Source organism: Haliotis asinina, chromosome 9 (assembly GCF_037392515.1).
Source record: "Haliotis asinina isolate JCU_RB_2024 chromosome 9, JCU_Hal_asi_v2, whole genome shotgun sequence".
NCBI classification, from domain to species: Eukaryota; Metazoa; Mollusca; class Gastropoda; order Lepetellida; family Haliotidae; genus Haliotis; species Haliotis asinina.
Window position 1 is genome coordinate 63,244,727 of NC_090288.1, and position 12,173 is coordinate 63,256,899.

The 12,173-nt window shown below is 40.7% G+C and overlaps 1 protein-coding gene across 4 annotated transcripts in view; it reads right to left on the reverse strand.

Moving 5' to 3' along the window:
- Positions 1-12,173, reverse strand: part of LOC137296002 (battenin-like) — a 39,062-nt gene that overhangs the window by 17,476 nt on the left and 9,413 nt on the right. For 2 of the 4 annotated variants that reach the window (XM_067827624.1, XM_067827625.1), the window contains exon 2: positions 8,700-8,748. In XM_067827624.1, the coding sequence (XP_067683725.1) occupies positions 8,700-8,748 (49 nt within the window). Of the gene's footprint in view, positions 1-8,699; positions 8,749-9,266; positions 9,518-12,173 lie in introns of those variants that run through there. The other 2 variants (XM_067827626.1, XM_067827623.1) reach the window with 2 other exon arrangements.

Below are 12,173 nucleotides of genomic sequence, written 5' to 3' on the forward strand. Positions count from 1 at the left end.
AAGCAAAAACATAACAAGGAAACAAAGGTTGGTACTGTATGCAAGCAAAAACATAACAAGGAAACAAAGGTTGGTACTGTATGCAAGCAAAAACATAACAAGGAAACAAAGGTTGGTACTGTATGCAAACAAAAACATAACAAGGAAACAAAGGTTGGTACTGTATGCAAGCAAAAACATAACAAGGAAACAAAGGTTGGTACTGTATGCAAGCAAAAACATAACAAGGAAACAAAGGTTGGTACTGTATGCAAACAAAAACATAACAAGGAAACAAAGGTTGGTACTGTATGCAAGCAAAAACATAACAAGGAAACAAAGGTTGGTACTGTATGCAAGCAAAAACATAACAAGGAAACAAAGGTTGGTACTGTATGCAAGCAAAAACATAACAAGGAAACAAAGGTTGGTACTGTATGCAAGCAAAAACATAACAAGGAAACAAAGGTTGGTACTGTATGCAAGCAAAAACATAACAAGGAAACAAAGGTTGGTACTGTATGCAAGCAAAAACATAACAAGGAAACAAAGGTTGGTACTGTATGCAAGCAAAAACATAACAAGGAAACAAAGGTTGGTACTGTATGCAAACAAAAACATAACAAGGAAACAAAGGTTGGTACTGTATGCAAGCAAAAACATAACAAGGAAACAAAGGTTGGTACTGTATGCAAGCAAAAACATAACAAGGAAACAAAGGTTGGTACTGTATGCAAGCAAAAACATAACAAGGAAACAAAGGTTGGTACTGTATGCAAGCAAAAACATAACAAGGAAACAAAGGTTGGTACTGTATGCAAGCAAAAACATAACAAGGAAACAAAGGTTGGTACTGTATGCAAGCAAAAACATAACAAGGAAACAAAGGTTGGTACTGTATGCAAACAAAAACATAACAAGGAAACAAAGGTTGGTACTGTATGCAAGCAAAAACATAACAAGGAAACAAAGGTTGGTACTGTATGCAAGCAAAAACATAACAAGGAAACAAAGGTTGGTACTGTATGCAAGCAAAAACATAACAAGGAAACAAAGGTTGGTACTGTATGCAAGCAAAAACATAACAAGGAAACAAAGGTTGGTACTGTATGCAAGCAAAAACATAACAAGGAAACAAAGGTTGGTACTGTATGCAAGCAAAAACATAACAAGGAAACAAAGGTTGGTACTGTATCCAAACAAAAACATAACAAGGAAACAAAGGTTGGTACTGTATGCAAACAAAAACATAACAAGGAAACAAAGGTTGGTACTGTATGCAAGCAAAAACATAACAAGGAAACAAAGGTTGGTACTGTATGCAAGCAAAAACATAACAAGGAAACAAAGGTTGGTACTGTATGCAAGCAAAAACATAACAAGGAAACAAAGGTTGGTACTGTATGCAAGCAAAAACATAACAAGGAAACAAAGGTTGGTACTGTATGCAAACAAAAACATAACAAGGAAACAAAGGTTGGTACTTTGAATCAGCAACATAATCTATAATGTCTGTGTACCAGCATATACCAACTTTACTGGGGTTTGAAATACGAATATTTCCTCAGGTGGGGAAGCATTTACAAAGAATGTATTTTTCAAATGTTTTCATGGTATAATATATTTCACGGATATCAAGGGAATGTATTTCAACAGTTCTGATATGCTCATGTAGTAAAACAAAATGGTCAGAGAAAATGTGGGTTCACACTGACTGTTAATCACATTAAATAAAGACTATAAAACCATGGGTCATGCTGATGGCGGCCTGGCTAAGCAAGACATTGTTGTGCAAGCAGAAAGACTGCCATAAGTTCCCTCTTTGCTACAACGTCACTTCTTTAGACAAATTTATCAGTTGGAGAATAGGGCTACAGATGTTACAGGCTTAAATGCTGTCATTCACATCTGGGTTTGACAGTTGTTTAGTCTATGCAGTATACTATTACTCTCTCCTGGTGTATTGGATAGTTACCATGACACTGTTATAATATGCGATATGTTTTGCACACGTGCATCAATACAATTCTTGAGTCATGATTAACGCATTCAATCGATAACAAAACATCTATAAAAATAGCTGCATTACTCAGAGTTTCTTATACCTAGTGTTGTTATAATGTTAATTTAAGTGCTTTAAGGCATGTTTAGTATTCAAATGCATTCATTTAGTATTTTAAGCAACAGTTACAGTTTATCAGGAGGTCTGGATGTATCAACACACTGAACAAATACCTCCCATTTTTTCTATTTTTCCACTACACCATATGTAAATATATAACAGGAGAACACAATCTTGCTAATTAAAAGAACATCAAGGTCATTATAACATGTAATGCATGTGGATTAGCCTTCCCATATTCCATGACATCAAGCATATATTCAATATCAAACATGTGCATCAGTTTAGAGTAAAAACATTATAAAAGTTAACCCTGATCAAATATAGTGATTTGAATGTAGTTGAGTGGCATTTCACCAATAAGGAGAACAGGGTATCAAGATGACACATGAAATTTTTCAAAGGCATTTAGAAGTTGGTGAGGTAATACAAGACACTATTATGGATGACAACTTCTTTAATTCTTTTAACACGATGTTTCAAGGCTAATTCTTGCCCCTTCGTCAGGTGGATAATGAGCATAGGTAACATTGCCGAATATATATAGGTATACATGAAGCCAGAGAGGAATTTCATCAGACATCTACATGGAGATGAAGCAGTCCGACTCCTCAACTTCAACTCCTCTGTCAACTCTAAGATCGACAAGATCAAGAACCACCTCACCTTCCTACTCTGCTGCAGAGACAACAACATCGTACCTAATGGACTCAAACTCCGATCTCCCACCCAGACTGACAACCCATCTATCTCCAAGATCCTACATGAAGCCAGTAGCAGAATCCTCAAGGTAAAAGTGCAACAACTCAGACGGAAGAAAGCATCCCTGGGGAGTAACCTTCGCCAGACCTCAGCTGACTTAGAGTCCACCCTCAGCCCTGACCTCCTGCAGAAAGTCCAGTCCCTGACTAACATCAACAACTCCTCCCTCAATGACAAGATTAAACAACGCCAGACTATGAAGTTCAACAACCTCCAGCAGCAGAAAGCATCCAAACCCATCGGCAAAACCATCAGCCATGAAACCTACACCAAGAAAACTGTCATCAACCTGAGCGCCTGCACCCATCCGAATCAACATTCCATACCAAGGCAAGATAAGTCATCAAATCAGTCGACTCCTTAGAAAAACTGCCAGTGTTGATGTGACCTTTTATTCTGATAAGACATTGAAAAACACCCTTAGAGCCAATGGAAGAGGTGGCAGTGATCAAACCAACCCCAACCCCAGAGGCTGCATCTACAAGATAAACTGTGATTGTGGCACAAAACTTCAGTAAGAAAATTAGATCTGAAATCGGCCCTCTCTGAACACATCGTCAACTATCCAAACCACTCCATCAACTGGAAAAACACTGAGATCCTGGTTTCCAACATCAGTGATTGGCAGAGAAGGAAGCTTTGGCAAGCATTCAACATCAGAAGATTAGAACCTCAGATCAATAGAGATCAAGGCATGTACCTACCCTCTGCCTGGTGTGTCAACAAGGACTCATAGACTCTCAATCTATCAGCTGTGTAAACAACCATGTACTGTTAAAACATTCCTGATTTTCATCTCTCCTCTGTGATTGTACATAGCTAATTACATTTATGTGCTAGTATATACATCTTACCTCTCTGGCTTCATGTATACCTATATATATTCGGCAATGTTACCTATGCTCATTATCCACGTGACAAAGGGGCAAGAATTAGCCTTGAAACGTCGTGTTAAAAGAATTAAAGAAGTTGTCATCCATAATAGTGTCTTGTAAGATGACACATATCTTCATCTGTAGTGTGCTTGGGGAAACATTTAGCATTTCATCGATAAGGAGAACAAGGTATCAAGATGACACATATCTTCATCTGTAGTGTGCTTGGGGAAACATTTAGCATTTCATCGATAAGGAGAACAAGGTATCAAGATGACACACATCATAGTCTGAAGTGTGCTTGGTTAAACATTTGGCAGATTTGGCCCTAACTTTAGTACACACCAGAAGAGACTGGAAGCTTACAGTACGAACAAAACATAGGTCACTTCATTTGCTGCTTCTCTGTTAGTTAAAATAATCAATTTATCAACAGGATCTTATCTTGGATATCCCCTACGTAATTTTGATACACCTACGTAACTCCATTTAAACTGAATTAGCCCCAGGGAGCCTGGAGATTCAGAGCCAGTGGGGTTCTAGACTGGCCTCATTTTGAACCATTTCATGGCAGAAAGGGTTAGGTGGAAAATTTGGAGTATGAGACCGACTACTCAGTCTGTCTTAGGTCCCAGCAATACTGAGTGAATATGCTTCTTACAAGGAGGGACACAGATTTTAAAAAACTAATCTCCTAGTAGTATTAGTTTTCATATTTTTGAAAATAAGTATATAGATCTGGTCAAGTAGATGAATTCCTTCACTTAGAACACGCTCTGCTGATCACAGCTGGTCACAATGCTGCTGACGACAGCCGTATTGGTAGTGTTCATCCAGGTAAGATCTATCAATATTTTAAAGCTGACTGTTGGTCTTTGAGTATCCATCAAGGTGAGGTCACCCATTACTGTCAATATGTATATGATACCATTGAGGCGATGTCACCCATTACTGTCAATACATATATATATACGATTTCAAGGTTTTCCATACAAACTTCTAACTCGTCTGTCAAGATATATATAACAACTTGTGTGCGTTGTACTGAATAGCTGATAGTAATCGAATGTAAACTGACAATTGGCTCTCTGAAGTACGGCTTATGCAGAAACCATTTGATACTGGCGACATACAGTGTGTTACTAATAGTATTTGGAACGGTTTATTATCCGCATCATGACACTGACTACACATTTATTTATTAACCATTCTCCCAGGTTTTCATATATTTTGGATCAAAATTGATCTTGAACAACCCATGCTGCTCAGGTGGTTATTCTCACTTTGATGCATACGATCATATAATGATATTAAGCTTGTGAAGATCGATGCTCACAGTGGCACAGTGTTACGTGTAACTCTTTTGTGTATAGCACATATTCCTAAAACTGAAGCCTCTGTATATTTATTAATGTTGCTCTAGGAGCATGGATGTATGAATATTATCTTTGAATGTCTTTGAATTGTCCAAATGGTTGACACTTAACATGAAATATTCAAAGCAATATGTTTCTGTCATAATAGATCATCAAATATTCCTCTGTGATAAAGTTGCAACTAAGGTTGGACTAAATCAGCCACAATGACATTTTTCAGCTTCATATCTCTGCATGTAAAAGTCAATGAGAGAAAGACATGTAGAATAATAGAATTATACTTCTGAGAGGTTTCTGTTATGTTGCGTTTTTGGTGTGGGTCACCATCTGTCCTACTGGGCATCACTTAGGTCTCCTCTCTGTCATACTTGTCTTGGTGTAGGTTACCATCTGTCCTTCTGACCTTCCATTCTACTTTCACTGTCATATCGGCCTTCATGTAGGTAACCATTGTCTTATTTGGCTTACCTATGTCTCTCTATCATATAGGCCTTGTCACAGGTGCCATCTGTCCTACTGTCCTTTACTTTGGTCTCACTGTCACACTGGTCTTGGTGTAGGTAACCATCTGTCCTATTGGACTTTATTTAGGTCTCACTGTCACACTGGTCTTGGTGTAGGTAACCATCTGTCCTACTGGACTTCATTTAGGTCTCACTGTCACACTGGTCTTGGTATAGGTAACCATCTGTCCTACTGGACTTCATTTAGGTCTCACTGTCACACTGGTCTTGGTATAGGTAACCATCTGTCCTACTGGACTTCATTTAGGTCTCACTGTCACACTGGTCTTGGTGTAGGTAACCATCTGTCCTACTGGACTTCATTTAGGTCTCACTGTCACACTGGTCTTGGTGTAGGTAACCATCTGTCCTACTGGACTTCATTTAGGTCTCACTGTCACACTGGTCTTGGTATAGGTAACCATCTGTCCTACTGGACTTCATTTAGGTCTCACTGTCACACTGGTCTTGGTGTAGGTAACCATCTGTCCTACTGGACTTCATTTAGGTCTCACTGTCACACTGGTCTTGGTATAGGTAACCATCTGTCCTACTGGACTTCATTTAGGTCTCACTGTCACACTGGTCTTGGTGTAGGTAACCATCTGTCCTACTGGACTTCATTTAGGTCTCACTGTCACACTGGTCTTGGTGTAGGTAACCATCTGTCCTACTGGACTTCATTTAGGTCTCACTGTCACACTGGTCTTGGTGTAGGTAACCATCTGTCCTACTGGACTTCATTTAGGTCTCACTGTCACACTGGTCTTGGTGTAGGTAACCATCTGTCCTACTGGACTTCATTTAGGTCTCACTGTCACACTGGTCTTGGTGTAGGTAACCATCTGTCCTACTGGACTTCATTTAGGTCTCACTGTCACACTGGTCTTGGTGTAGGTAACCATCTGTCCTACTGGACTTCATTTAGGTCTCACTGTCACACTGGTCTTGGTGTAGGTAACCATCTGTCCTACTGGACTTCATTTAGGTCTCACTGTCACACTGGTCTTGGTGTAGGTAACCATCTGTCCTACTGGACTTCATTTAGGTCTCACTGTCACACTGGTCTTGGTATAGGTAACCATCTGTCCTACTGGACTTCATTTAGGTCTCACTGTCACACTGGTCTTGGTGTAGGTAACCATCTGTCCTATTGGACTTCATTTAGGTCTCACTGTCACACTGGTCTTGGTGTAGGTAACCATCTGTCCTACTGGACTTCATTTAGGTCTCACTGTCACACTGGTCTTGGTGTAGGTAACCATCTGTCCTACTGGACTTCATTTAGGTCTCACTGTCACACTGGTCTTGGTGTAGGTAACCATCTGTCCTATTGGACTTCATTTAGGTCTCACTGTCACACTGGTCTTGGTGTAGGTAACCATCTGTCCTATTGGACTTCACTTTGGTCTCACTGTCACACTGGTCTTGGTGTAGGTAACCATCTGTCCTATTGGACTTCATTTAGGTCTCACTGTCACACTGGTCTTGGTATAGGTAACCATCTGTCCTACTGGACTTCATTTAGGTCTCGCTGTCATACTGGCCTGAGTGTAGGTCACCCTCTGTCCTTTGGTTGGCTTCACTTAGGTTGCCTCCCTGTCACACTGGCATTCATGTAGGTCACCATCTGTCCTACTGGCTTTCACTTAGGTCTCCCGGTCATACTGGTGTTCATGTAGGTCACCATCTGTCCTACTGATCTTTACTTTGGTCTCACAGTCATACTGGCATTCATGTAGGTCAACATCTGTCCTGGCCTTCACTTTGGTCTCCCTGTCATAATGACTTTCATGTAGGTCACCATCAGTCTTACATCTGGCCTTCACTTAGGTCTCCTTGTAATACTGGAGGTCATGTAGGTCACCATTTGTCCTACTGGCCTTCACTTATGTCTCCCTGTCATACTGGCATTCATGTAGGTCACCATCTGTCCTACTGGCCTTCACTTTGGTCTCCCTGTCATACCGGCCCTGATCTAGGTCACTATCTGTCCTACTGGCCTTCACTTTGGTCTCACTGTCATACTGGCATTCATGTAGGTCACCATCTGCCCCACTGGCCTTCAGTTTGGTCTCACTGTCATACTGGCATTCATGTAGGTCACCTTCAGTCTACTGGCCTTCACTTTGGTCTCACTGTCATACTGGAGTTCATGTAGGTCACCATCTGTCCTACTGGCCACCATCTGGTCACCATCTGTCCTACTGGTCTTCACTTTGGTCTCCCTGTTATACTGGCATTCATGTAGGTCACCATTTGTCCTACTGGCCTTCACTTTGGTCTCACTGTCATACTGGAGTTCATGTAGGTCACCATCTGTCCTACTGGCCACCATCTGGTCACCATCTGTCCTACTGGTCTTCACTTTGGTCTCCCTGTTATACTGGCATTCATGTAGGTCACCATTTGTCCTACTGGCCTTCACTTTGGTCTAACTGTCATACTGGCGTTCATGTAGGTTACCATCTGTCCTACTGGTCTTCACTTTGGTCTCTCTCTCATACTGGCATTCATGTAGGTCTCTTTCTGTCCTACTGGCCTTCACTTAGGTCCCACTGTCATACTGGCGTTCATGTAGGCTACCATCTGTCCTGCTGGCTTTCAATTTGGTCTCTCTACTATACTGGCCTTGTCATAAGTCACCATCTGTCCTTTTTGGCCTTCACATAGCCTTCCCTGTCATATTGGCATTCCTGTAGGTCACCATCCACCCTACTGGTCTTCACTTAGGTCTCTCTATTATACTGGCCTTGTCACAGGTCACCATCTGTCCTATTGGCCTTCACTTAGGTCTGTCATACTGGCATTCATGTAGGTCTCCCTGACATACTGTATCAGTTGTGACAAAGTAAAGAATGCCATCTGATTTCAAAGAACACAAAGCCAGAACACACCCATGCTCCAGGACCAGAGCACCTTCAGACAGCAGACCACTTGTTAACACAGGGCTAACCCTCACCCCAATGCACCTCCCTCTTAAAGGCATAAACCAATTATTGTACCACCCAATTCAAGGCTGCCAGCAGACAGTAAGTTCTCTTTCCCAGCACTCAATGATGACTTCTAGTTCAGGACTTACCAGAAGCCTACCAGGTTCCTCCACTGGCGGGGGCCATCAGATGTATTGTCTGAAACAAAATGGAGGCCTTTCATTTCACAGATGTATTGTCTGAAACAAAATGGAGGCCTTTCATTTCACAGATGTATTGTCTGAAACAAAATGGAGGCCTTTCATTTCACAGATGTATTGTCTGAAACAAAATGGAGGCCTTTCATTTCACAGATGTATTGTCTGAAACAAAATGGAGGCCTTTCATTTCACAGATGTATTGTCTGAAACAAAATGGAGGCCTTTCATTTCACAGATGTATTGTCTGAAACAAAATGGAGGCCTTTCATTTCACAGACAAAATGACAATAAACAGTAACAACACGCAGTACATGAAAGTGATGTGGTCATCAAATGTGACCCATTCAGAAGTTGGATAATATGAACATTAGTTCAGTTTGACAATTTAGACTTAGACTATATGATGCCTTGTGGACCTAAGCTTGAGTATGTAAATTTGTTGGGAGTTTAACATTAAGTTAGACAACGTGATCAGGTTATAGAAACTGCAACATGAAGCAACATTTGCTCACTCACACAACAATCTTGTTGACCATATATGGTCATATCAATCACCTTGCTGCACTTCAACCTGCTCCACGACAGCTGGTCCCAACACATATTTAGTCTTTCCTTCCAAACCCATTTATGTATTCTGACAACACCAGCACTAACACTGCCTCTTCACTTTCTCGGTCACACTGACCACTGTGGCCCTCTCCCCGTCACTGATAAATCACACATGGCATACAAAACAAACAGGCCTTTATCACACTGAGTGATCATTCTCTGTACTTTGATAACACAGTTAGGCAACAGTGGAATGTTTATCACATCTATATCTGAATGGACTTTTTCATACTGTTGTGATTTCCTGCAGCTGAAACTGCCAATGACTGCACTCAACGATACAGACGCTGTCACGTACAGTCTCTGAGTGTCAAAGATATTCACCAGAAAAGTACAGCATTTTATTGTGATGATAGATGAACATGTAATTCATCAAGCCAGCTAACATGGACCAGTTTGGTTAAAAGAGAAAGGTATTGTACAAGCTAGCAGAACATTTTCTGCGTGGTGTTTGATGTATGTTGTCAGTATTTGAATTCATAGATGTTCCTGGTTGATAACATCACTGGCTCCCATATTTCAATTGATACTGTTATCAAGAGATACGCTGACTTAACTGTTGCTGACAATACATTATCATACAGGCAGACATTTGGAGTTCAGTGTCAACATTTTCAAAACTCTTTTACAGCTAAAATATTCACAAGTTTATGTTAATGTATGCCCAGATCACTGGTGAAGTAAACAGAATATTAGGAATGTGTCATCCCGTGTGTGACATCTGTCATCACCTTGACTATGCGGCTGTATGGAAACACAACAACTGTACAGTGAGCTAACAGTAGTACTATACACATCCTTGATATATACCACTAAAGCTTTACACGGATCACGACTTACAGATGTCATATGTCAGTGCCAACAAACAGTGATGACCATACACATCCTACATATATACCACTCAAAGTTTTACCAGGATCACGACTTACAGATGTCATATGTCAGTGCCAACAAACAGTGATGACCATACACATCCTACATATATACCACTCAAAGCTTTACCAGGATCACGACTTACAGATGTCATATGTCAGTGCCAACAAACAGTGATGACCATACACATCCTACATATATACCACTCAAAGTTTTACCAGGATCACGACTTACAGATGTCATATGTCAGTGCCAACAAACAGTGATGACCATACACATCCTACATATATACCACTAAAGCTTTACACGGATCACGACTTACAGATGTCATATGTCAGTGCCAACAAACAGTGATGACCATACACATCCTACATATATACCACTCAAAGCTTTACCAGGATCACGACTTACAGATGTCATATGTCAGTGCCAACAAACAGTGATGACCATACACATCCTACATATATACCACTCAAAGTTTTACCAGGATCACGACTTACAGATGTCATATGTCAGTGCCAACAAACAGTGATGACCATACACATCCTACATATATACCACTCAAAGTTTTACCAGGATCACGACTTACAGATGTCATATGTCAGTGCCAACAAACAGTGATGACCATACACATCCTACATATATACCACTCAAAGTTTTACCAGGATCACGACTTACAGATGTCATATGTCAGTGCCAACAAACAGTGATGACCATACACATCCTACATATATACCACTCAAAGTTTTACCAGGATCACGACTTACAGATGTCATATGTCAGTGCCAACAAACAGTGATGACCATACACATCCTACATATATACCACTCAAAGTTTTACCAGGATCACGACTTACAGATGTCATATGTCAAGGTCAACAAACAGTAGTGACCAATAATCAGTCACTTCATCTGTCGAAATAGGAGTACCTGAACAAAAGTGTAACGCCAAACAATCACTGAAACAATTTTAATGGCAAAAGAAAACAAATACTCTCAATGACCAGTATGTGTTCCACAGGAAACAATAGCACACTAAAAACATCATCTCATACTCTCTCTCTGTTCCACTCTTCAGAGAGAGCATTGCCAAGTTGCTGTACAACTCAAGGAAGGGTAGGGCTTTATAAAAGGGCAATCTGCATCTTGTGGAGATTGCTGAAAATAGTATTAAGATTTGATGACCAGACTGGCCACTTCATAAATTATAACTAGACACACTGATTTAAGATATGAACTTTATCTCATATTTTACTTGGCATTGTTATGCAGACATAAATCAGACATGAGAGCACATGGTAAATACGAGGGGAAGTCAATAAGTTAATAGAAGTGGGTGCTGATATATCCTTGGTGATGTTGTCATTGGTGTCATTATCGAGTTGATTCATCTGTGACTCTGTATACTGATACCCAACCTTCCTCGAGCATTTACTTGAGAGTTAGACCCTTTAAAAGACGATTACCCTGCACAAATCATGGAAACCTCCAAAACTGAGTTTCGTGCAGTTATCAAGTTTCTCACTAAAGAAGGTGTGAATGCAACCGAAATCCACAAACGCATGATCAATGTGTATGGCGAGGAAGCCCCTCAATATTCCACTGTGGCAAAATGGTCAGCTGAGTTTAAGCGAGGTCGCAGCTCCTTGGAAGATGACCCACGGTCAGGAAGACCTTCTGAAGCCATTACAGAAGATACAATTGCCCGGATCCAACGCTTAATTATGTCCGATCGGAGAATAAAGGTGGACGAGATAGCTTCAGAGTGTGGCATTTCACATGGAAGTGTTTGCACAGTGATCCATGAACACCTGCACATGTCCAAGGTATCCGCAAGATGGGTCCCTCGTAACCTAAATGCACATGATCGTCACCAGAGAGTTGAATCCAGTCGTGAGCTGTTGGACATCTACAACGCTGATCCTGATAACTTTCATGCTCG